The 26,704-nt window shown below is 43.1% G+C and overlaps 1 protein-coding gene across 1 annotated transcript in view; it reads right to left on the bottom strand.

Moving 5' to 3' along the window:
* Nucleotides 1-521: 521 nt before the first annotated feature.
* Nucleotides 522-26,704, bottom strand: part of hck (HCK proto-oncogene, Src family tyrosine kinase) — a 106,568-nt gene continuing 80,385 nt past the window's right edge. Inside the window, exons 11-13 of the mRNA XM_078555160.1 lie at nt 6,611-6,764; nt 2,725-2,856; nt 522-2,023 (exon numbers count right to left, since the gene is read on the bottom strand). Of these exons, the coding sequence (XP_078411286.1) occupies nt 1,821-2,023; nt 2,725-2,856; nt 6,611-6,764 (489 nt within the window). The 3' untranslated portion in view covers nt 522-1,820. The remainder of the gene's footprint in view (nt 2,024-2,724; nt 2,857-6,610; nt 6,765-26,704) is intronic.

Consider the following 26,704-nt stretch of genomic DNA (forward strand, 5'->3'; position numbering starts at 1 on the left):
GTCTAACTGAAGCTTGATGATCATACCCAAATTCAATCGAGTGAACTTAAGAAAAACAAGGACATAAACTACATTCTGACAGATATTTCTAAAAAGCTTTAAGGAAAACAAATCTTTAAATGAGAACACTATAATGCTCAGAGTGGGGCTGAGAAATGAAGACTTCCTCAGTACACTGGAAAGATGATCTGATGACATGCTACTCTCAGTGGGAAGCACATCTAAGGAAATTGTGAACATGCAGCCTGGTGATTCCCAAGGTGTTCTCCATATGATCTGATCTGTTGGGATTGCTAGACTGTGCTTATTGTGCAAATAAATGAGGGCAACTTAACAGTATATGTTGGTTACTTTGTCACAAACCATAAATGTTGGGAAAAATTGCCAATGAGATTTACTCTGAAAATTCTTCTCAGTATAAATGAATTTATAAAGATCAAATGTACTGAGTTACATTTGTAAGTTTTAGCTAGTTGAATCACTGTCAATTGTAAAAATTTGATAAATTTCAGAGCTAGCAATTTTAAGATTAAGGCACTTTATTTCACACCTCAAGCATGAATACAAATATACAATATCAATGGCTACATTTTTGTAATTATAGTACTTTTTTAAATTCTGAAATTATTTCAAGCCATGTGCGAAATAGTGATGCATAGTTCAAAAATCTTCAAGCTCCAGTCCATTACTAAACAAAGTTCTGACACACTTTGGTCTAAATGTTGCTACAAATGAAACTTATTGGATCTAGCATACTCATTGTTATAAATTATTTCCAAACATTTATTAAATCACACACCTGATAAAAAGAACTTTAAAAATATTCCGAAGCTAAAAGGGACCGACTAAATTCACGATTTAGTTTTGATTTCGTGGACTACAATTAGTTCTAAGGTTTTGGCTCAGTAGCTCTCTCTTGCCTCCTCCTCAAGCTGCTCATTACCAGATTACCCGGGAAAGTGAATCTTGAAGAAATTACATGATGAAGCTGTAATATGAATATGTGCAGTACTTCTGCCATGACCCAAGTCAACTTGGACTCAATCTCAACCACAATTGCGCCTTCAAAAAGAGTATAAAGGTTGAGAGGGTACAATTTCTCCACATTCCTGGTTCTCAGGGTAACCTATTAATATTGTGAAGTACAGCAGAAGACAGACTAGCAAGGATTCTATTAGCTAATATGAAATAGGATGCTCAGCCTTTTTATTGATGATAGTCATCTTAAAAACATTTAGTCTTTGAAAATATTATGAATAACTTGCTCTTTCTTCCCCTCTTTGTAGACACTGGCACCAAGTGTATCAAGTTCTTTGAGACACTGTACAAATAGATTAAGTTCTTCCCTATAACTACTTCAACTTTATAGACTATGTACGTATTGGGAATTCTCTTATAGTAACCCATATGGGACTGTGACAATTCAACTGACCTATTTATTAAACATGTAAACATGACATTGCTGTAAAAGAGGCTGTAATTGCAAGGTTCTGTTTTGAGTGCTACCTTCAGTATAAAAATAGTGCACAATAAAAGATAAAACTGTGATGTCAATAAAAGTGATGTCAATGAAAATACATTACCAATATTACTTTAAACATTGCTTCAGAAAAAAATAAACCCTATAATTCAGTCATCTAATGAACATTTAAAAAAATTTTTGTGCAGAAAGATTGCTCATATTTTCAAGAATGTTGAAAATTATTCTTCTTGGAAAAGGTGCAAAAAATGCAAGTGCACACCTTAAACAGTTAATCTAAAACGGTGGTTTGAGTTACTTTTTTGCATTTTTCCATCATCTGTACATATTTGGCAATTTATTATGGTTGCTGCTGGTACTGGCTCTCTGTTGCTGTATAAAAGTCTTCTAGCACACTTTGCAAATATTCAAAAGTTGGACGCTCTTCCGCTTTATTCTTCCAGCACTTCATCATGATGTCATAGAGCTCCGTTGGACATACTTCCGGACGTGGCATCCGATATCCATGTTCTAGTGAACGTATCACATCTGGGTTTGACATTCCTTAAATCAAAAATGTAATGGTAATTTTTTTTTTTACAAAACACTGACACAAACTTCACTCAAATTTCTACCACATCCTGGTTTACTATCAATGTAAAGTTGAATTTATGAAGCTCTTTTAAAGAGTTGAAATAATTTATTAAATATTTGTTATTAATAGTAAATGAGTGATTGGCATATGTGACATGATCTGACTGACAGCTATAGCATAAGTCAACTATTAGATGTAAAACAGTGCATTCATCCTATATATTTAATCAAGGTGAAGAAGTTTTGGCATGACATCAATACTTAGGAATGTAAACTGGAGACTCTAAAATGAAGTGGGCCGGAATTTTCCACACGCCCCTCACACAGGTGGGATCTTCTGGTTCCGCTGAAGTGAATGGAGATTGCAATGGCTTGCCAGCCACGCCGCAGGGTAACCCACTGCCGGGGAGCTGGAAAATTCCGGCCATGGAGTCAGATTCTCTTCCCAGGGGGTTTCACTCTTTGTCACTGTTTCAGGTGCGGTCCTGACTTAGGATTCAGACTGCTTTTATACGGTAACTGCAGCGCCAACATGAAGTGAGCCCACTTCATACCAACCCTACAGCTGTTTGAGTACCTTCTTCAGTAAATAATGTTAAGTGTGAAGAGTAGCAAGATTCATACGACAGCACTGCAGTCCCGCTTGAAAAACTTGACTGCTCTTTACAGACCTGGGTAAGGAGTCCGGCCATATGTAATGGTTTCCATGAGAAGAATTCCAAAGGACCACACATCAGACTTGATTGTAAATGACCCAAAGTTGATGGCTTCTGGCGCCGTCCACTTAATAGGGAATTTAGCACCTTAGAAAGAAACCGAAAATGGAAATTACAAAATCTGAATTAAACTCAACAGCCAGAGAATCCTAGAAAAACTCAGCAGGTCTGGCAGCATCTGCGGAGAGGAACACAGTTAACGTTTCGAGTCCGAATGACCCTTCAATTCAACTGTTGAAGGGTCATTCGGACTCGAAACGTTAACTGTGTTCCTCTCCGCAGATGCTGCCAGACCTGCTGAGTTTTTCTAGGTATTTTTGTTTTTGTTTTGGATTTCCAGCATCCGCAGTTTTTTTGCTTTTAGCCAGAGAATCCTGATTGCTGCAAACTAGGAATGTTGTGATCACCACCTGATTCACCAATCTGTACTAGCTTGTGAGACCACCACCTGCAAACAAATTAAATGAACACAAGGAAAATGCAAAACAGAGTACTTTAGCAAAAAGTAAACAAAGTAATTATTATGCAGATAAAAGGTAACCACACATAAAAGGTAACAGAAAATGGTTTCACACTAGAAGCTTACAGCTAAGCCCAGGGGGCTAGTAAAAGGATTTAAACACAGATGAACGGTGAAGTGAAGAGAGTTATCCCAATAGCATGAAATCCTGCTGCTTATATCATATGCTAACTGAAATCATTTGTCATCTGCTTTCAATGTGGGCAATCACTGTTTGGCAAACAGATACTGATCTTGGGAAAAATAAACCAAGGATACAGAATACATTTTGGAACTGGCAGCTGGAAATTACTGTTGACAAGATTAATGGTCAAACACAAGTGAAATGAAAGGATTTTCATTAAGAATGAACACACAGCAGAAACACTATGGATAGGAGCAATGATTAGTAAAGAAAACAAAACATTTGTGTGGGTTATCTACAGATTTCTTGACGGTAGTTATGTGGGCAATGTATAAATACGGAGATCCAGGAAGTGTGTAGCAGGAAGAGACAGCTTAAAATGGGAGATTTTAATTTCCACAGACTGGGAGAAGCAGAACAGCTCAAGTAGTAAACATACTTCGAGAATGTACGGAGGAGAGTTTTCTGGAACTATTTCTTTTAGGAGGGATAGGATCATATAAGATTTAGCAGTTTGTAATGAACCAGAGAGTTAGTTAACAATCTGACAGAAGGGGAACATCTGTAAAACGATGACCATAATATGATTGAACCCAGGTTTTAAGTAAGGCAAACTTTGAAGGGATGAGAACTACGTAAGGATTTCAAGGGATATGGGGATAGTGCTGCAAGGTGTAATTCCAGTAGATGATCACTCAACCTTATCGAATAGTGGAGCAGGCCTCAAGAGCCGAATGACCTCCTATGCCTTGAATCTCTCACATTCTCATGCTAGCCATAGTAAGCTGCAATGCAACCCTAAAAAAAGGTAAAAGCTCCACTTGTACAATGAAGCAACTCTGATCAATTAATGAGGTAAGAGACAGTAATAATCTAAAATAAAAGGCTTAAACACATCAGAAAAAGTGGAATCCAGTAGGCTGAGAGAGCTATAAAAAGCAACAAAGGGATGCAAAAAAAAAAGAGTATGGACAAACCATGCAATGGATAACAAAGTTAAGGGTGAAACATTTTATTAAGATATTATATTTTCCTTCAACAGCACCTTCCAAATGCACGACCCCCCACCTAGAAGGTCCAGGGCAGCACATGCATGGGAAAACTACCACCTGCAAGTTCCCCATCAAATCACACACCATCCTGACTTGGAAATATAGTCACTTTTTCCCCAACTGTCGCTGGGTCAAAATCCCAGAACTCCCTCCACAACAGTATTGTGGGTGTACCCTGCATCACATGAACTGAAGTTCTATAAGGCAGCTAACCACCAGCTTCTCAAGGGCAATAAATACTAGCTCTGCCAGTGATACTCAGACCTGAGAACGAATAAAAAAAAAAGCACGATAAGGGGAATGTGGCCCATTAAAGACAGATTCAGGTGAGACTATGTCATGAAGAGATATTAATGTGTATAAAGTTATTGGAAATTATTTTTAAATTGGACTTGCATTAGGGTCTGTGTCACTGTGTGTCTGTCTGTGTAGGGCTTAATTGGATTAAAGCCTGCTAGTCTGGGTGCATTGATGTATAGTAGTTCGTGATGTTAATTAGATAAACGCAAGTTAAAAGGTAAAGTGCAATTTACATTTGTTGAATAAACGATTCAAAAGAATGGGTAAAATCTTGCACCTAGCTGGGAGACACCAAGCAATGTGTTTATATTGCTAATAAAATTGGTGGAATGAAAGGATTGTTAGGAGAAAATTAAAATACCTAGTAATACAATGGAAAATTTACATTCAAAGGGAAAGCTAGGTATAAACAAAACAGTTTGAAAGAGAGAGAGAGAGAGAGAGAGTGTGTTAGAGGCATGTAAGATCTAACCAGCCTATAAGCCCTACAACTGTGCCTGAAAAAGAACCAAAGTGAAAGGAACCTCATTTTGAATTTGTAAGGTCAAATGTGCTTTGCTTGGTGTTTATTTCAAGTCTATGGGTTATTATTGCCTTGGTGAAGATTTACCTGGGGAGTGATTAATTTGGGGATTTGTTTAAAAGTTATTATGGTAGTAATTTGTAAACATGTGTATGTGTTTAATTTGTTGTTAAATAAATAAAATGTTTAATATAGTTTCATATAAAAAACCTCTTGAGACTTGGTGGTCTTATTACTGAATTCAGATCTGCATCTCAAAAATAGCAAATGGAAATATAGGTTACCACAGTTATTCAAGTTTCCCTCTGGGATTTAAACAACTCAGCCTTTACCAACTGTTTCGTCATAACAGACTATAATGGATGGTGTGAAATGTTAAGCTTATTAAATGAATGTTTTGTTCTGATGAAAGGCCATTGACCAGAAACCTTTCCTTTATTTCTCTCTCCACAGATGCTGCATGATCTGCTGAATATTTCCAGCATTTGTTATTAATCTCAGATTTACAGTATCTGCATTAATTTAGTTTTGCACTTTGGATCTATTTTCAGAGTAGTGGAAGACAGCGCAAAGGAACCTAAAATCATTAAGATGAGGAACTTATTAGATTCAATACAAATTTTTAAAAATATAATGGAGAAAACAAAGGCTTACAATAGACAATCTCCAGGATCTGGATAAATGATAAAAGGGATCAAACAGGGTAGATAGTGAAATTATTTTCTCTCATTGGAGAATCCTGTACAAGGGGGGAGCCACACCATTGAGAAGCAAAATCACAAGCACATTTTCCACACAACGGGATCTCTCAAGGACTGAGTTAGTCCAATCGCAAATCCAGGCCTTTTTTTGTAAAATCTTCAGATAAAGACATCTTAAAAAACAGTTATTGGTATCAGTAATGATTTAGAGCTAAACAGGCCAATAGCCACATGACTCTTGCAATAGGCGACTTCCACTCTTGGTCCACTCAGAATGAGGGGGACAACCACCCCCCACAGCTCCCCAACCTCCCACCAAAAAACTGATATACTGCCAGGGACTCCTTGTGCCAACTTAAGAAAATTGTGTCAGCTGCTCAAAAAAAAAAACACTTGCTACCATTGTAGAAAATGCTTAATTAGTCAAAAGAAGAAAATAAAATACAATTGAAAATCAACAAATGGAAATGCAGGATTTGAAACATATGGTTATAGCACACAGTATGCCCAGCAGGGCCAGAATCATTAGCTCCTGGGATCTTGTTGCAGTTGCCAGTTTGCAAGCACATGTTTTAACACATTGCAAGAGCACAGCCTAAAATATATAATATTTTAACGCACCTTCTCTGGCTGTATATTCATTGTCTTCAATTATTCTGGCTAAGCCAAAGTCGGCGATCTTGCAAACCAACGTGAGAGACACCAAGATATTAGCAGCCCTCAAATCTCTGTGTATATAGTTCTTTGATTCAATATAAGCCATTCCTTCAGCAATCTTTAATACAAAAAGTTATTAGACATTATATTTGATAGTTCAACAAACTGTATAGATAGACATATTTTCCAGAAACAAGAATTTACTATTAATAAGGCCAGAAATTACACTGGACTGCAACACTAATTGGTTGCATAAAATCCTCTGAACATTACTTCAAAGTTCCAAGATTTTTAAATCTTGAAAAAATGAGTCATTCAGCTGCTAACACCACTATCATTTTTAGCTTAGCCATCTTCTTTTGAAGGCAGGGTTCTTGTTAGATAGCAATTCCATATTCATAAACAGGAAATAAGCAAATTGCCAAAGTGGTCACTCATCATATGAGAGCCTGTTGGTCGTCTATTCATTATTTATGGCAAGGATTTAGCTCATGTCTAATAATTTCTGTAATATTAGGGTGTTCAGGGCTGAAAAGATTAATGTGTGGAACTGGAGAAACAGTACTGCCCATCTGATGATGTAAGAGAGAGTCACATGCTTAAGTGTCTAGTGGGAGAAAGCTCGTGGCTTAGACCAAGCAATACCGGTCAGTCTTGTACATCTGTAAATAGTTATGTTCATACAATAAACCAGCTATTGTTCAGACTTATCCAACTTCACAACTGTCCTTTAACCAGTCACAACCAACATACAACATGGCGGCAGCAGTGAAGGACCCCAAAATCTCTGAAAATCAACGTTAAAAAAGTTTGCAAGTCCAACCTGAAAAGAAGGCGTCAAGTCTGAAAACTTCAGTAAGACAGCTGAAAATCGCCAAAAGAGCTCAATAGAAGATGTGGAGGCTGAGAGGCAGAGGAGAAATCTACTGTTCAGCTTACTAATGGCTCCACCATAGCGCGTGGTGGTCTGTGAAAAATCCCAATCCAGCAGCAGAGTCAAAGAACCTGGCGACCATCGAGGAAGGGTGAGCAAACCTTGAAAATGGTTTTAAAGCTTCAAATTAAATGGCGCAGTAAGCAGGCAGCACTGGGAAAATTCCATTTTAACAAGCCCTGGTCCAAGATTGGCACATAGCAGCAATTGGGGGAAAAAAAAAATTGGCTGCTCAATGTGATTTCCCCCAATGGGAGGAAAGCCATGGACCGGCCTTAATAATTACTTCCAGTGATTATTTAGGAATGTGGCAAAATTTAGGAATGACTACAAGAGAGGGCCACTGACCGCAGCAGGTATCAGAAACCTGATCAGCACGATAAAACTCCATTACTGAAACAGAATTTTAAAAATTTCAGGCAAACTTAAAACAGCTATGGATTCCAAATTCACCTTGCCAGTCCACTTTGGGCACATGGATGGGCCAGACCAGACATAGAATTGAACACAATGGAGGAAGAGATTTTTAAGATTCAGAACTGGATTAAACAATAAATCAGAGGCTAAACAAGTCAATGCATTATTGTACTCTATTGGACCAATTGCTGATGATGTGAGGGCAAGACAAGGCATTAATGAACCATCAGACAAATTCTAAGAGTTCTTAAAAACATTTGACCTACATTATTCTAACCTACAGAGTAATAAGATATTAGAAAGAGCCAAGTTTAACAAAAGGTTCCAGAAACTCGGCGAACCAGTAGATAACTTTATCAAAGATCTGTATTGGCTGGCTGAAGGTTGTGACTATGGTGATCTTAAATCTGAGTTGATATGAAATAGCATCATAGTCAGGATAACCAACGATACCCTTCCTGGCCTACCAAAGATGATTTAGGAGAAGGTGATATAGTTAGTCAGACAATCAGATATCCATCAGCAAAACTGAGCCATACTAAGCGGGGCAGACAAACCATGGCTCAGAAAACTCCCAATGATGATACGGCTTATCAAATAAAAGAATGTCAAAGAAACTTTAGGGCAAAAGACCTTATGGAATAAAAGCTCAAGATGCCATTAAGCCATGCCAACTCTGTGGCAAAGAGCCTCACAGCATGAACCGTGTCTAGCAAGAACTGCAGAATGCTTTCATTGTAAAAGGTTGGGACATTTTGGAAAGATGCGCAGAACTAAAACCTCTAGATGCACAGAGGATCAGGAGGGAATCTTCACACATAAGGCCATCAATGAAATAGAGGAGTCTCACCAAAAGAGGAACAACAATATTTCCTAGGCGAGATCAATGACCCAAGATATACTTTCTGGAATGTGGACATCTGTGCCAAAGGACACATCGCTAATTTCAAGTTGTAGTAACAATCCAGTCTGATAAAGAACCATGGCTAGTAATACAATGCCTAAATCCATCTACAACCCAGTTATATGGCCCAGGAGGAATCAAGCTCCAGGTCAAAAAGGTACATTTACAAGCAACACTCCAACATAAGAACAAAAAGATACCAGAAACATTAAACGCGCTTCACAACCAGGAATTCTCGCTTCCGAGTCAAATAGCCTGGGTCGACCTCAACCTCATCCAAAAGATCGAGATCATCAGCTAGCAAACATCTCAGCCGGACTTCAAAAAAGATTTTGCAAAACCGTTCACTGGGTTGAGGAGATTGAAGACTGAATAAAGCCTAATGCTGAGAAAAGATGCTAAACCAGTGCGTCTTTCCACACCAAGGAAGATACCACATCCTCTCGTGAAACAGGTCTAACTGCAACTTGATGAGATGACCAAGATGGGAGTCATCTCTCCCGTCACTAAGCCGACAGAACAGTGATCTGGAATGATTCCGGTTCCTAAACCGGACAGGTCCCTTCACATCGGTGTTGACCTGACTCAACTCAACAAGGCTGTGGTGAGGGAGATCCATTCGATGTCCTCAGTGGACGACAGTTTGACCAAGCTCTCCTAAGGGTATAATGTTCCCGAAATTTGATGCCAACAATGGCTTTTGCCAGGTACTGTTAGATAAAAAAATTTACATTATTGACAACATTTATTAAATCATTCGGCAGACTTTGCTTCAATTGTTTGCCTTTTGGCGTAACCTCAACACCCTAAATGTTGCAGCGAACAATGTCTACCATCTTGTAAGGTCTTAAAAAGGCATAATCTGTCACATGGATGACATGCTTGTCCATGGAGCAACTGAAGAACATGACATGAGACTTAAAACTATCTTGACCTGTTTGCTGGAAGGAAGCAGGACTGATACTTAACAATAAGTGTGAATTCTCCAAAATGTCTATCCGATTTCTTTTGTCCACATTGTGAGCAACAAAGGCATAATGGTGGGCCCACAAAAAACAAGGACCATCAGTGAATTTCCAGCCCCATCATACATTCCAGCTTCAATGATTCCTGGATATGGAAAATCAGCTGGCAAAATTACAACCAAACCTAGCGCAAGTCACAAAGCCCTTGAGACACCTATTGAAATAGGCCCAGGCATGGTGTTGGGATGCACACCAGGAGCAAGCATTCCGACAGGTTAAAGACATGTTGCTCTCACCAGGTACCAGGCTCACTATGACCAATCCCTACCGACTGCAATCGTAGCTGATGCCTCCTCTACTGGACATGGGGCAATCCTGTTTCAAGAGCAACAAAATGGGTGCCACCAACCAGTCTATTATGTGTCTCAGACGCTATCTGACACAGAGATGAGGTATGCAGTTATAGAGAAGGTGGCTCTCTCAGTAACGTGGGCTCCGACTATAATCAGTCGGGCTGAAAGTAGTCATCGAGATGGATCACAAACCATTAGTCTCACTACTGGACAAAAAGGAACTCACCAGAATGCCCCTGACAATCCAGATATTCCGCATGCAACTAAAGTGCTTCACTTACGAGACAGTGTATGTTAAGGGCAAGCTACAAATGACTACGGATGCACCGTCCAGGGTTACAGTTGACCATCTGGGAACACAGGATGTTAATTTGGTCAATGGGGTCGAATCCTATTCCCAGTTCGTGGCAACACGATTGCCAGTGAGCTCCCAAAAGCTACAACAAATACCCCAAGAGCAGATGCAAGATGAGGACTGCATCTGTATCTGTCAATACTGCATGCAAGGATGGCCACAGCAGCGTCCCAGTGGGATGGTCATGAAAATATGCTTTGAACAATGTAAACGCTTCACCATAACTGATGATCTGGTGTAGATGAGCAGTTGGTAATTTCCGCCTCACTCTGACTAGAGATTCTGCAATAAATTCACCAAGGCCACTTGGGCATCATTAAATGCAGAGCACGAGCCCAGTCTGCAATGTGGTGGCTGGAAATATCAAGACTGATCGAAGAGATGATTTCAGTGCCAGGTTTGTGTGGTGCACCAACCAGTCCAAAGGGAGCTCCTCATCTCCACCTAGTTCCCTACCAGACCATGGGAATGCCTAAGAATGGATCTATTCATATACAATGGCAAATCCTTCCTCATTATTGCTGACTACTTCTCCAGGTGGATTGAGGTAGTGTTTACAAACAGAGTCAGTCATTAGGTCATTGAAAGAAGTCTTTGCAACACATGGCATTCTGGTCCAGGTGGTGTCTGACAACGGTCCGCAATTCACTAACGACTACTTCACCCACTTCACTGAGAACTGTGAATTCCTGTACCTCCCCAATTGAGGTCTCCCCAATCCAACAGCGAGGTGAAAAGGGGCATTCGCATTATTAGAACCATCTTGGAGAACAAGGATTTTCCAATGGCACTTTTAACATTCAGGTCTACTTCACTGCAATGTGGATTGGCAACATCTGAACTGCTGATGGGCAGGAAGCTTTGTACTCAGCTTCCCATGCTGCCCAAGAATCTCAGGGTTAGTTAGCAGCCCAGGACTATCAGAAGGTTCAGAACAGGCCTACAGAGTTCTCTGAGCTTCCACTTACAATAGGAGGCATCATACCAGAAACCTACTCAGGCTAAATAAAGGAGACAAGGTTTGGATAAGAAACCTAGGCAGAAAAGGGATGACAATCAACAATGATCTTACTTGATACATACTCCTGAAGGCACGATGAGAAGGAACAGGAGAAGTCTTATCCCCATTCCTCAGAGAGCCATCCATTATACATTTGGGAGAACCAGATGTTGAGAGTCAAACTGACAATACACCAGGCACTGCAACTCTTACCGAAGACCAACCAAATCAAAGAAAGAGTGTCCAAGGGGAGACTACCAATCTTTCAAGTGTCACGAGGACACAATCAGGTAGAGCTGTGAAACCTCCAGATCCATTAAACCTATGAAGTCAGAGACCTGCAGGGGTGTGACTGAGTGGCGGGGGGGGGGGGGGGGGGGGGGGCGGGTGTGTGTGAAAAGAGTAGTATGTAAATATAAATCTAAAATATATTTGGACAAAGACTTGGAGATGTAGGCGGAATTTTCCGTGACTGCTGGCATCGGGCATGATCGGTGGCGTGAGTGGACAATATGGCGCGATTGGTTTTACGACAGTGGGAAACCAGTTTGTGATCGTCGGTTCAGCCCGCCAATGGTGGGCCGTGTTTCCTGCCATCAGACGTTGGGAACCTCATTGTGATACATCAGCATATCATTATCAGGCCAGATCACCAGAAGAGTTCCCCCAGCCCCACCCCTGGCAGTGTTGAGGGTTGCGGGGGGGGGGCGGGTGGGGGAGAAGAAATGGTGGTTAAGGGCAGACCTGCCGGTGAATATAGCGCACAAGCATTTGGGGTGGGGGGGGGGGGGGGTGGAAAGGGAAGTGGCCACGCATTTGGGAAACTTGTATAAAGTGACCATTCCTCTGGAACTGAGACAGTTCAGGCACAGCCACATTGATATGATTGGGGTTTGGCTCCCAGCTTATCTGCCCACTCAAGCAATGCAGAGGCATCAAAGTGCTACCAAGTTTTCCAGAACTTCCCCCTCCACTGGCACCAACTGCAAATTCATGAGCGTTTTAATGGACTGCAGAACAGTTGGACGATTGCACACGTTGTACAATCTCCTTGCTAAAACTGGCCATGGAGCAGTCACTGCTGTGGGCGCTCACCAGCCCCTTGCAATGTCAGCATCCCGGTTTGGACCGGTCTCCCCCATGGCTCAAGGTAACAAGGCAGCCATGCAGCGTATTAATCTCTGGCCATCCAAGTGGTGGCCAGCACTCTCTGGGAAGCGTTAAGAGGCTGTTACACTTACAGGTTCTTAGTATACCCATAATAACCACGTGTCTCTTTCATCCTTGAGCACATCATCAGGCTTCATGTTGAACGAGCTGTATGCCTGATGGCCTACAGAGCGCGAAGATGACGGAGGAGAGAGTGACTGAGGCTCTTGGCTGCGCAGAGGAGGAGCAGCAACCTCAGGAAGAAGGGGCGGCTGGGGCTCCAGCACACGCTGCCCAAGAGCCATGGCCGGTGCTTAGTGACACCCAGGGTCTATAGACGCTGCCTTTCATTCCAGCAGATGACCAAGAACCAGTGTCACCAAGGACTGCACATGTCTAGGAAACTGGTCGCTTACATTTGCCAATTACTGCAGGATTTGGCGCCATGGGTACATGGAGGGCATCCACTGCCAGTGGCCGTGAAAGTGACCGCAGCGCTCAATTTCTATGCCAGTGGCTTCTTTCAGGGCTCCACAGGTGACCTCTGTGGGGTATCACAAGCCTCCACCCACAAATGCATCCATGAGGTCACGGATGCCACCTTTGTGAGTGCACATAACTTTGTACATTTCACCTGGGACCGTGACAGCCAGAATGCAAGAGCCATTGGATTCGCCCAGATCTCGGGTTTCCCACAGATGCAGGGTGCGATCGACTGCACTCATGTGGCGCTCAGATTTCCATCGCAACACGCAGTGGACTACATCAACCACAAGAGGTTCCATTCGCTGAATGTGCAGTTGGCGTGCGACCACCACAAACGCATCCTGCAGGTGTGCGCACGGTTTCCATGGAGCGTGCACGATGCCTACATACTCAGTTGGTTACAGATCCCCGGAGTCTGCCAGGGTCCCCAGATGCTGCAGGGTTGGCTCCTCAGGGACAAGGGCTACCTGCAGAGGACTTAGCTGATGACACCCATGTGGTGGCTTCAAACTGCAGCAGAGTGACAGTAAAATGAGGCTCATGCAGCAGCTCACAACTTGGTGGAGCAGACCATTGGGATGCTGAAGATGCGGTTGCGGTGCCTGGACCGGTGTGGAGGAGCCTGCAATACAGTCCACAGAGGGTGTCACACACCATTGTCTGCTGCGCCCTTTACAACCTGGCACTGCAATGGGGGAGACGAGCTGGCTGAGATGGAGGAGCTGCACATCTCCTCCGATGAGGATGCCGACAGGGAAGAGGCTGAGGAAGTCTTCAAAGGCGACGATGACAGGCGTGAGGCCCTCGCACTGGTTAGACGAGGCAGGCATGCCCTTATAGCTGCTAGATTTGTGGAGAATGATGACAACATGCAGTGAGGTGACTCCATAGTTCCTCACATCGCACCTGTGAATGTTTGTCTCCAGTCTGGTTTATGGCAGCGCGAATACCCTCAGTGAGAATGCTCCTGTCATGGAGACACAGTGGAGGCCCGAATAGTCGCTTGATTGCAGGGGAATGATGTTGATATGCAGTGAGGGAACTCCATAAATCTTCACACAGCCTTTGAGAATGTCTGACTTCTGTCTGGTCAAGAGCAGCTCCCTTGTGCTCTGTGTTCAGGGTCATATAGAGACACTGCCATGAAACTTTAGAAGCATCTGATTCTTTGTCCGCCTTCAGCACCTGAACCCTTCAGGAGCACAGCATCAGTGGTCACAGATGCTGAAGAGATGGAGGGAGCCCCATCTTAAAAAGGTGCTAAAAGCACACAGAGAAAGTACTCTGTGGCGCCTGCCCACTACATTCTGGCAGCAATGACAAGCACCACTGAGGTGCAGGCATCAGTAGTGTTTCCAGGGAGTGTGAGGTTGGACCATTACTTTGGTTCGAAGGCTGCACAAAGCACAGGGAAGAGGCCCTGGACTGAGACACCTGCCTTTTATCTTGTGAAGAAAGGTTTCACATCTGAGTGACAAGAACACTGCTCATCAGAGCAAGGAGCCATAGGCAGGGAGACATTCTTGGGAGTTTATGGACAATAGTGAACAGTACGTACAAGTAATTAACACCTGTGCCCAGGCCCAGGAATTAGGTCAGCAACTAATTCTCCTTAGCTTTCCTAACCCTGCCTCTATGTCTTGATGCTCCCCGGACATCCACTGTGGAGCTGGGTGCAGCCTGCTGACTGCGATGCCCTGTCTGTGATGATCTTGGCAGGCGTCCTCTGGAGAGCCGAGACTTGGAGGGCCCCGGCTTGCTTTTGGGATCCTACTGTGCGGTAGTGGCACCCTCCTCGGCCTGTGGAGCTGGAGCTGCTGAGGTCACAGGAAGAGGGGATTCGGATGGGCCAGACGCTCGCGGAGTCACCTGGACGGATGGCCCCGGAATGTGCACCAGCTGATCTTCCTATGGGTTCCCGAGGGCCGCAGGCCAACTCCTTGAGGAGAAGGGGTAGCTGGAGTGAGACCTTGGTGCGTTGGCATGCCGGTGCTATCACTTCAGCCTAAGGTGGACGGACTCCTCCATTGTGCCTTACAATCTGAGGAGTGCAGTGGACATCCCTTCCGGACGTTCCTGAGCTTGCCTTTGCAGCTGCGGCAACTGTGAGATGAACAAGTCCAGAGTCTCGTCATCTGACTCAGACTGAGGAAATTTATGGCCTCCAGCAATCCTCCAAGTGCCGGACACCAGGGAGGTCCCTGCCGCAGCCTGCTGTGGATCAGGCAGTGCAATGTGCTCACCAGGTTGTGATCCCGGGGCTTTTCTACTGCTACCACCTAGGTGTGTGTCTCTGTGCTGGAGGGTGTGGATGAGCGCTGTGGTGAGACTCCATTAAAGGGTGGCTTTAGATTCCTCTTCAGAGTTTTCTTTGGGGCTTGATTGGAGGCCCTGGGTCATAGGCTCCATCAGCTGTTTCCCAGATGTGCCTGCAGAAGCAAGGGGAGATGATTAGTGCAGGGCAGTGGACTGTGAAACAGGACACATCACTCACAGCATGGTTGATGTAAATTGCACTGCTGGACCCTCACTTGGTACAGCAGCACTGGCCTCACCGTCAGCAAAGGACCGGATCTGGTCAACGCCATCCAGTTGGATTACTTGGATTACTTTTCAAAGTCACTGAAGACCTTGATTTCAGGTATTCCTCCACTGGTCTGCGACCTCTCCCTGTTGTTGCATGCTAGCTTGTCTTGTGGGGACAGGGAAAGTATCAGCAGGATGCCTGGCCTGTGTAGGTGATGATTGTCCCATGGACGGGATAAGGGCAATGAAGGGGTGTGTTAGAGTGTGAATGGTGATGTCCCTTGAACTGGCGGTGAGTTTAGGACCTGTGGATATGTGATGGGTTTGAGTGTGAGAGCTGAGAGTGATGAGAGGAGTGACTTACCCTGGCAGAATAATATAAGAGATCATTCATCCTCTTGCGGCACTGGGTTGCTGTCCTCTTTTGAAGGGCGTTGGCACTGCCCACCACTGCCACCACATCCCAAGCCGGGTTAGTTGGGTTGTTGCTTATCCTGCGGCCAGGGCAGGGGTAGAGGAAATCCCGGCGGGTCTCCATAGCATCCAAAAGGCATTCCAGTAACACGTCACTGAACCCGGGGGCTGCAGCCTTTTTGCCTTTCAGGGCCATGTCTTCTCTGCAGCAGTCATGGTCTGGAAGCACTGAGTTGTGCGCGCAAGGCTGGGCTTTAAACACGGGTGCCCGGCGTGATGCAACGGTGAATGACAGCCCGCCCGCCATGGAAACGGCGTGTTTCCTGGGAATGCGTAAATAACGTGGTGGGTTTGGGATGATACGGCGTGAAGACCCGCCATCGCGGCCGGGAAAATTCCACCTGTAGTATTAGGTGTTCAGGGCTGAAAGTGCTAATCGTGTGGGACTGGAGAAACAGCGCAGCCCAGATGATGTGAGAGTCGCATGACTAGGAGTCAAGTAGGAGAAAGCTCATGGCTTAGGCTGAGTAATACCTGCAGTCTTGTACATCTGTAAATAGTTGTGTCCATAGAATAAACCAATTATTGTTCAGACATCTCTATGTTCCAGCAACCATTCCTTAGCCAGTCACAACCAACATACAACAATTTCCTGCCTCACATTTTTACCTCTGTCACAACAACCCATCATCCTCAGTAAAACAAACTGTTTGTTAATACCTCAGCAAAATTTCCACCAGCTAGTTAAGACATGCACAGCAGGAAGGTTCAAAGCTTACTTCCAAAATTCCAAGTTAGCTATGCTAACTTAGGGGGTCTGTTAGCATATTTACTGGCTTCTGCATCTCTGAATTAGGGAGGGGAAAAAATTCTGTTAATTACATAAATGAGCACTCCTAGTATTGCTGCGATGGTTTTTAAAGCCTCCTTTGGGTATGACTTGTTTACACGAAAAAAAAGTCATCTCAACTACATATGAGAAAGACATAGACAACTTGTGTTTGCTGTTCTTTCTTAATCCACCTTGGCTTCTCTTGCTGTCCCAAGGGCAGGGTTTTACCACAGATTTCAGGACACCAATGTCAGGCCGAAATGGGGGCCCCCCCCCCGGAGTCCACATTTTCCGGCACTGGAATCGGCTCAGCTAGTTTCCCCAGAGGCAGCCTCTTAAATGGCCGCCTCCCAGCTCACTGCCCAATTAATGACGATGTGGTTTGTGATGCACAGTGATGCCAACAGCGCAGGTTCAATTCCCGGCTGAGATCATCCTTCTCAACATCGCCACTTGCCTGAGGTGTGGTGACCCTCAGGTTAAACTCACTAATTAGAGAAGCCTATGGTCCTCTGGGAATACGATGGCTTTCAATGACGACGTGTGGGATGTAAATGCTATCAGCACAGTGCCTTAGCAGCCCCACAGAGATGGACGCTGCTGAGGCAGCTCAGAGCTCAAGAGTTTTTAATTATAATTCCAAGGGGCTAAGCAGGCAGGGCCCTGTGTATGGCCCAATGGGGCTGTGCAGGGGTGGGGGGTGCAGGGGGGGTCCTTTCCCAGCCTGCAGCACCCTCTTTGGGCCATGGAACTTCCAGCTCCCACGGAAAGTCCCCACCCGCCAGGCTGCCACAGGGAGAACATCTTCATGGAGCTCATGGCCTCCCCATGCAAATGGGAAAAGGCTGCTCCACCATTGGAAAAATGCCGGAAGCCTGGAAAAATTGCCCTTAATAGGGTCTTTAATTATTTAACTAGCCTGTCTGCCTCCATTCAGCAAGCTGCCAATCTGCCACCGGTCCCACCACTGGGAAACTTGCCCTGCAGCAGGACCACGTGAGCAGCTGGCCCGACAGCTTCTCGATATTTTCCCGGCCTCCCCGGCCCTGTGAAAATCTTGCCCCATGTCTATGCTTCTCTCTCTTTCTTCCTCAGGGTTATGCTAAGCTTCACTGTCTTCTATTCCTTCAGGTTACTATTTGTAATAATTTCGTCATTCAAGTCCATGCCTTTGTTACCTCTAGATTTGACTATTCCAAAGCACTCTAGGTGGCCTCCCATTTTCCATCCTACACAAATATGAGTTTATTCAAAAACTGAGGCCTGCATTCTAAGTTGCACCAAATCCTGTTCATCCATCACCCTTGTGCTTGCTGATCTACATTGGCTCCTGGTCTGAAAATGCCATCTATTTAAAGTCCTTATCCTTGTTTGCAATTTTCTCTACGGTTTTGCCCCCTCCCATCTCAGTAGCTACTTCCTGGATATCTGCCTTCCTCTTGTACATCTCCAATTTTTGTTGTTCCATCATTGGTGGTCATGCCTTCAAATGGCCAGGCCCTAAGCGCTGGAATTCCCTGCCTAAACTTTTTCACCTCGATACCCCTCTCTCCTCCTTTAAGATACTCCTTAAAACCTACCTTCTTGACAAGCTTTTGGTCATCTACCCCGATATCTCATGTGGCCGTGCCATATTTTGTTTTATGCCACTCGAAGTGCCTTGGGAGATTTAATGATAAAGGTGCTATATAAATGCAAATAGTTGTTGCTGTACTTTTTCTTCCTGTTTTTAAATATGCTTCTTTCTTTTTACACCCTCCCCTCAGTTTGTCGATCTGCTTCTCTCCCCTCCCAGTATCTCCTTTTCCCTCTCTTCATAATTATGTCAGTGCTGTTCTCTCTCTCCCTCCCTTCATCTCAGTTTCCCTTGCCTCCCTCCTTGATCTTTACTTTGACTTCTTTATCACTGCTGCTTCTATCCTCCAGTTGCTGCGCCTCTGCTTCTCCTGCCCTCTGTTCGAACTTCTCTCCACCCATAAGTGCATGCACACGTGCCATTGTTATGAGCTCTTGTTGCTGCTGCGTTTCTATAAGACATGGTGTGATGGTGAAGTGGAGCCCCAGCTTTGGGTGCAGTTCACTTGCAATTAGAACAATGGGAGAGCAGGGAATAAGAAAAGAACCTGCATTCCATTAACTGTGCACAATTTTGCCCATCATGGACTTCATTCTGCTTTACATCGCAAGAGAAAATCCTGTAAAAGATTCCCTTCCTTTCTATCAAAAATTAGGAAAATTCAAAGTGTATTTAATATAGTCATTAAAATGCACAAAGCCCTTTTTACAAAAAGAACCCTCACCAATATCTATGCTTTTCAAAAAAAAATGTTCAACATTTTCTTCGTTTGATTAATTTTTCTTAAACGCAAGTTGAGCAACATCAGAGACAACACGAGGCTCGCCACTTGGCCGGGAACTACTTAAACCAAAAACCATTTGAATTTCACAAGCCTGAGTTTCATGTTAACTGACTGGTTGGTGTTCTTTCCCTCAGTCTGATGTTTGTTGCTAACCCACTCTGTCCCAGTGAAAAATTAATGGGTGGGAAACTCTGTGGGATCACTGAAGCATGTGTTCCCAGTACAGGAGGCCTCATGCTGACTGTGGAGATTTGCAAAGCCTGCACCCACTACTCTGAAAAATGATCCCATGAGCAAGCAAGTATCTTGCAAACAAATCAGTGTGGTCATCTTACTCAGCAAGACAAGGGACTAGTCGGTCACATGCACATCTATTCAACATACCTCCAGTTGGTGGAGCCCCATTCAATCTTACTTTGTTTTAACAAAACATGTCACACATTTGAAACATCTGCAAACTTGCTTGTAACCTTACACGGATATCAAGCGTATTTAAGAGTCTTAAAAATGAACATTTATTTTAACAGTAACTGCATAGCCTGTTAAGTGAAACAAACTACAGGGGGTTTCCTTCTTCCACAAGGAATTCAATTTAATTTATTTCCAGTCAATTTAAAAGTTGTTCAAGATCGAGAGAGCTAAGCAACTCGACAATTAACTGTTGGAATATTTTTTTAACTATATGGCAAAGGTTTGAGGAGAACGTGTGACAACGGGTTATCACCAATACAAATTGAGCCTGGGCTGCCTTTGAACATGTTCCTCTTCTAGTGGCTGGTGCATGTTTCCACTTCTGGAGTGGCAGCCATTTACTGTAGCTAACTCCAGTAAAAATTATGCGAGGCAGTTGAGGATGAAGGAAAAAGTTCCAGCTTCCCCGAATGGCATTTTAACAAGTACTGGATTTCTGACACGGAGGACATTATTCATACTCATGGGAGAAAGGTCTTATATATCATTTCCTTCGCCCCTTCTTCAAGGTGGCACGGGCACCTTTCAACTCTGGAAGGTATTCATAGTCAAGCCTGAGCACATTCTCTCCCAAGATCTCCACACATGCAATTTCTACCAGCAATCTCTGAAGAGTGATCAGGAGTAGGAAATTCTGGCTGATTTCCCCACTCTTATCCCTTCAGTCATGCTAATGATTAAGCTACCTTGCTAAGATTAGCTAATTTAGCACAGAATCAACAATTCCTGCAATTCATTGCCAGTGAATGACCTTATAACTTTGATGGTAATTCACTGGTGCAGCTGGTGGCCATTATCGAAGAGTTTCTCTAGATTAGGTTAGTAAGCACACACCAGAGCAAAAATATCTTACTGTTTCTATAAAAATCATATTGCTTATGCTGCACTCAATTTGTCTTTCTGCATTTCAACATCCTCCTACTTATATAACTAAGCATATCTGTACTTCCCTCTTCGACATTTTAAAATAGCACATCTTTAAAAGTACAAGAAAATGGGTTCTGTTGACTCAAACTAAACTTTACTGGAATGTGCTCGGTATCCCACGCAGCTGACGACAATAAGAAAGGTAGTGGCTATTAAATTCCAATGCTAAGAGCTTCACCGCATAAAGTGTGTAAAATCTTTCAAAAACAACAAACAAAAAAGCCTCCATTAATGGCTCATTCTCTGAAAGTCACTGGAGATACAAACATTTCTGTAAAATTGCTAATACATTTTTTGAAAGCCTTTATCGACTCGAGTAATTCTATACTAAAAGTGTAAAGGAATCTTAAGTACACTGTTTACTTCTTTAATGCCTTCTAGCTTTTTAAAGAGCACTTTCTTCTATTTTTGTTTCACAGCTCCCAGTGTTAATTTTGAACAGTCACCCAGTCTATGCTTGACAGCACAACTGGGTAGCCTTACCCAAAATATGTGTGTCACTCTGTTCTCCATTCTTTGTCATTGCACTTAATTGCTGGGATAAAGATTTCACAGATACCAAAGCAACTTCCAACCTTACGTGAGGTGTCAGCTGTGGCTCAGTTCATAGCACCCTCGCCTTTGAATCAGAGGGTTGTGGGTTCATGTCCCACTCCTGGAAAACCAAGAACTGTGATTGTACTCGAAAGAAGTTGCAATCTGTGACTGTTGGTAACTCGAAAGTGTTTCCAACCTTACGTGAGGCTTGGGTACGAGCATCAAGAGGCTGTTCAACTATTGGACCATCATGGCACAACCCAATCACATTCTCCAATACTATAATTAGAAGTGGTCAAGAGACGAAAGGATAGATGGTTACATCTACTGTATTTGCGACCACGGAAGAGTAGTCAGAAGTGGGAATGCTGAAAGCGAAATATAGCTCTCTGGGCGAAATGGTCCCTGGCACATAAGCTTCATTTGCTCATAACAACACAGGACATGATTCAGAGGACTTGCCAGCAAACTTTGCTCATGAATTAGTTATCAAAATTATCTTGACCTTAAAATGGGTGATACATAATACCACTGCTGTCCAAATGTGCAAATAAACTGGTCCAAACCAAGAACTGTCTGCTTCAGATCTGAAATTTATTGAATATGCACAGTTAAACCAATATATCCTCCTGTAAATTCTATGTTGAGAATATATACCTGGCTATATCAAGAGTGAAAACCAGTAAGATGATTTATCCTTGAAGACTTTGAAAATGTTCAAAAAAATTTATACTTAGACTATTAGCAATCAGCTATTTGCTACGTTTCCTTACTTTAACTTGTAATCTTTGCAAAATTTCATTTCTTGGAATAAAGTGTGGAATAAAGTGGAATAAATGGGTAACCTCTGAACTGGGACATCATCATCCAGTTTAAGGGACATATCACCAAAACACCCAAAGATAACAATAACTGTCAGATGTAGCCTTATTTTAGCTTGAGTCAATTTTATGGTGAAAGTTATTGGAGTTAAGATTGGAAATGAATTAAGTCTACCATATGAAGTGATATAAATTAATATATTCTAATTGCAGTAAGATTCAAGAACTGCTCCAAGAAGACAAAGCTGTGCTGTTCAGTAACTGCTGTGTCTGAGTTTATTTTCAAATTAAAATGCAGGTGCTGGGCTAAATGCAAATAATGAAAACTACAGCTCAAAGATATTCAACTCTTAATAGCCTGGGACTCGAGCTCTGGAATTTCCTCCTTAAACCTCTCCACCTTTCCTCTTTTAAGGCACTCCTCCAAACCTACTTCTTTGATCAAGCTTTTGGTCATCTTTCCCGATTATGCCTCGGTGTCAAAAATATTTTTAAAAAATTACACTTAAAAAACTGGGATGTTTTACTAGGTTAAATGCGCTATGTAAAATGTAAATTGTTACACTACATTCTTACGTAGGCCCATTGTTTTCTTCACAAAATAGGGCTTGAGTTGGATACATTGGGCTGTATTTTGATTGGCAGCAGTGAAGGATGGTCTTTCCACCCAAAGTCAATTGACCCACTTAAGTGGTCAATTAAGGACCTCTTGTGCCACTTTACCAGCAGCAGGCAGGCCCTCCGCTGCATAGGGAGACTGCCTAGTAAAACCTGGTGGCCTCAGGGTGCGGGCCCTTCTAAATCAGACACTCTGTGGCCCACAGAATCCCCCTTCACCCAGCAGCAATGCCCAACCTTGCAACACCACCACCTCTGCCCTCACCAAACCCAGCCCCTCCCATCTAAGACTTGTCAGGGTCTGCCTGACTGAACCTGGCAACTGACCCCAGTCCTCACTCACCCCATTGTGTGGGCGGCGTCCATTGCTGCATTCTTAAAACCAGATGCAGGTCCAGCAGTGGCCACTGCTCCCAGCATCATTGCTGTCTCTGAAGAGCTACTGACCCTCTGATTGGCTGACAGCTCTTGGAGGCAGGGTCTTGTCTCAAAGGTACCAGAGCCCTAATGGCAACTAATTAGTTGACAGATGGCCAAAAATGTGACTGGGGGCAGGGAGGGGTCCACAAATGCATCCGGTTTCAGATTAGGCATTGGGGCTCCCACTGCTTTGACTAAAATTCAGCAGAACACTCCTGCCTAGCAATGCTCCACACCTCCAGTACAGTTTAGTTTTAAAAAGAATTGCTTCTAAAATGTCATTTTGAATATTTATATTTGACTAATTTAGCGCTGGTTAAAAGAAGAAATTGTATTTCAAAAGTTTTCTGATGAAAGCAAATATTGCAAGACAGTATCACATGACAAAGTCACATTGTTTGGGGATTAATTTTGCAGGGTGTCACCAGGTTGTTCACTGTGTGTTGTATGTGATATTGAACAACTTTCTCAGCTGAAATAGAAGTGGCCTGATTGGTGTAAGTGCATCAGTCACATGGCAATCAACTTGAGCAGGTTAACCAGGCTTAACATTCAAAAGCAATGAATGCCATTATGATATCCAAATAAACATTATCTGATGGATGCAGTTGCAGTACTGACTGTGACGTTAATGGACCGTGCAGCAGAACACAATCAGCTTGGGCCAAGAAATGTGAAAATGTTAGACTTGCATCAGGAAACCTCAGTGGATGACAGAAAACCAAAGACAAATTTCCTTTTCTGCTAACTTCTTCTAATGGGGTGACATGGCTGCTTTGGTTATCTCCAATTTAAGCATTTCATAAAAAAATACAAATAAAAAAAAAAATAAAAATAAAAATAAAAAAAAATAAAAAAGCATGTGGATTAAAAATAGTCCAAGCCGACCTCATCTCTCTGGTCAAACTAAATAGCTGTCACTTCACTTGTCTAATGCTTCCGACACATGAGAAACCCCTTGGCTCCAAGCAGCTCCTACAACTGACTGCATTTAGTATTTAAAATGGACCTTACATTTGGCCCAATCTGAAAATACATCAGATGTCTGTTCTGGCTCACCTAGTCTATACCAGCTGTGGCTTCATGAGCTGGAAGCAAGAGACAATAGGCTGGATTTTCTCAGAGTCAAAAAGACTCCGGAGCCATTTAAAAATAACTGGAAGGCCCAAATTCCAGGACTCCTGCCCCCTTTCCCAGCACCTTCTCTCATAGAAATGTCAATCAAGCAGAGTCAACACTTCTCTGCACCTGTATAAACAAACTCACTTACATAATTCTTTTATAAAAAAAGAGTCTGGGCTTTTTTCTGTGATCTCTTTTGTCAATGTCCCAACATTTATTTGCACAAGGTTAAGAGGCATCAAGTGCTTAAAACTTCTGTTATTCATACATTAATGGTGTTTGATTGACACTTTTATCGGTTTGTAGGAACACCATTTTTTCCAAAAAATTATGGATGGGTTTTTTTCTAAGCAACTTCACACTTGCCGTTGTTACTATAGGGTTCATTGATTCTTTACTTAGTGTATGAACAGGCAGAAATGGTTGGCATGGAGGGGCCATTGGGGTGGGTGGAGGCACAAGTTAGCATTTTGTTGGCATGGTGTCATGGGCCGTGAAGGGTAATAGCCAGAGAACCAAGGTGGGCCTTTAAACCAGCCCATCTGGGCACTTAGCCACCCCTGTGGCTGCCTCTGATTTGCTTACTGGGGTGATGGGCCCAACTATCCAGCCCCCACCTCCCCAGAGCAAAATTAGCACGTAAAGGGGCATCTGCCGAGTCGAGAAATTTCCCAACTTGAGCTCCCTGCTCCATTTCTGGTCCAACATAACAAAAGACGGCCAAACATGGAGATTTAGGTTTATGACCTTTCATCAGCACACAGTGGTCATCATTGGCCACACACTGCATTCTGCTACCTTGGGTGTCTTAGTAACCCACAGTTGAACTTCAAACTCAACATGTAACTCTTCACAAAGGCAGCCAACTTCCATCCGAAGAGTCATACGGACTCGAAACATTAACTCTGTTTCTCTCTCCACAGTTGCTGCTAGACCTGCTGAGTTTTTCCAGCATTTTGTTTTTGTTTCAGACTTCCAGCACCCACAGTATATTGCTTCCGTCTAAGTTCCCTACCTCACCCCACTGCCAATGAATTCCTTATCTACACTTTAGTCGAGTCTTTAAAATTGCATCATCCTTCTCTGCTTTCTGTAATGTTCACAAGTCTCCGATCATCACTTTTTCAAAACCATCCTGCAATATGTCCTGATTACACTGTTGTCCTTATTGACCTGCATTGCCTCCCTGAGTCTAAATGGAGCAAATTGAAATCTTAGTCCTTATTTTCAAACAGTCTCCTCTCACCTCATCTGAGCGCTTCCTGCTTTAAATTTCTCTCCTGCATTCATGGGTCTTCCTTCTCCAGTCTTTTGTGCTTTCCCCACCACATTTTCACTGTATGGCCTTCAGCCCTAAGTTCTAAAATTTCCTCCCTAAACTCCTTTGTCTTTCTATTTCTCTCTCTCAAAAAGTTTTTCTAAAGTCATATTTTCAACCTTGTTTTCAGTCACCTCCTAACTCTCCATCAAGGCTCGTTTTGTTTAATCCTCGATTCCTCTTGGTTTTCTCCCCTCCGCAAAGTGCCGCAGAATGTTTTCCATGTTAAAGGTGTTCTTGCCATTTTTAAAACATATTTTTGCTATTATTTTGTTGACATTTGCTCCTATTCAAATTTTCACTTGGAAGGTTATTTCTTCAGTCAGGTTTTTAAAAAAAATAATTTATTGCCCATCCCTAATTGCCCTTGGAGGTGGTGGAGAGCTGCCTTCTTGAACTGCTGCAGTCTCTGTGGAGTAGGTACACCCACAGTGCTGTTAGGGAGGGAGTGTTAGGATTTTGACCCAGCGACAATGAAGGAACAACGATATATTTCCAAGTCAGCATGGTGAGTGGCTTGGAGGGGAACTTCCAGTTGGTGGTTTATGACAGATACCTTTGCAACTCAGGTAACAGAGGGTGAGGTATCTATCGAAGGAAAACTGCAATATCTTAGAGGATGCAGGTGCTGGGGAAAAAAGGCAAGAGAAAGAGAATCAAGGAGGAAAAAAGGCTTAAAAAGGCTGAACTAGATTTTCAGCTAGTGTGGTATTCTGTTGCATTTTTAACAGGGTGGGACTTCTGACTATTAATTTCTCTTTGTGTTGCAGTAATGTTAGCCATGTTTCTTAATCAGAGAAGGATGATGCAATTTTAAAGATGCAACTAAAGTAGTATTGGAGTGAGACTGACTCTTTTGCAATGGGCAAGTTCAAGATGGAGTAATCACCTGAATAATGATCGAATTTAAAGACATGCCATAGTATACTGTCCTTAAGTTCCAGGGATGATAATAGGTGCAGTGGAAACAGTTTGGGATAGTTATTTGCTTGCCCTGTTACATTCGCACACTGCTTTCTCATGTCCATCAGAACAGCAACCTCTCACTCAGCCCTATGCACCACACCCCCTTCACTCACCCAGCTGCACTAAGTAGCATTCAAGACTCACTCCTAACATTCATACACTG

This window comes from Cetorhinus maximus, chromosome 13, assembly GCF_964194155.1.
Source record: "Cetorhinus maximus chromosome 13, sCetMax3.hap1.1, whole genome shotgun sequence".
Lineage (NCBI taxonomy): Eukaryota > Metazoa > Chordata > Chondrichthyes > Lamniformes > Cetorhinidae > Cetorhinus > Cetorhinus maximus.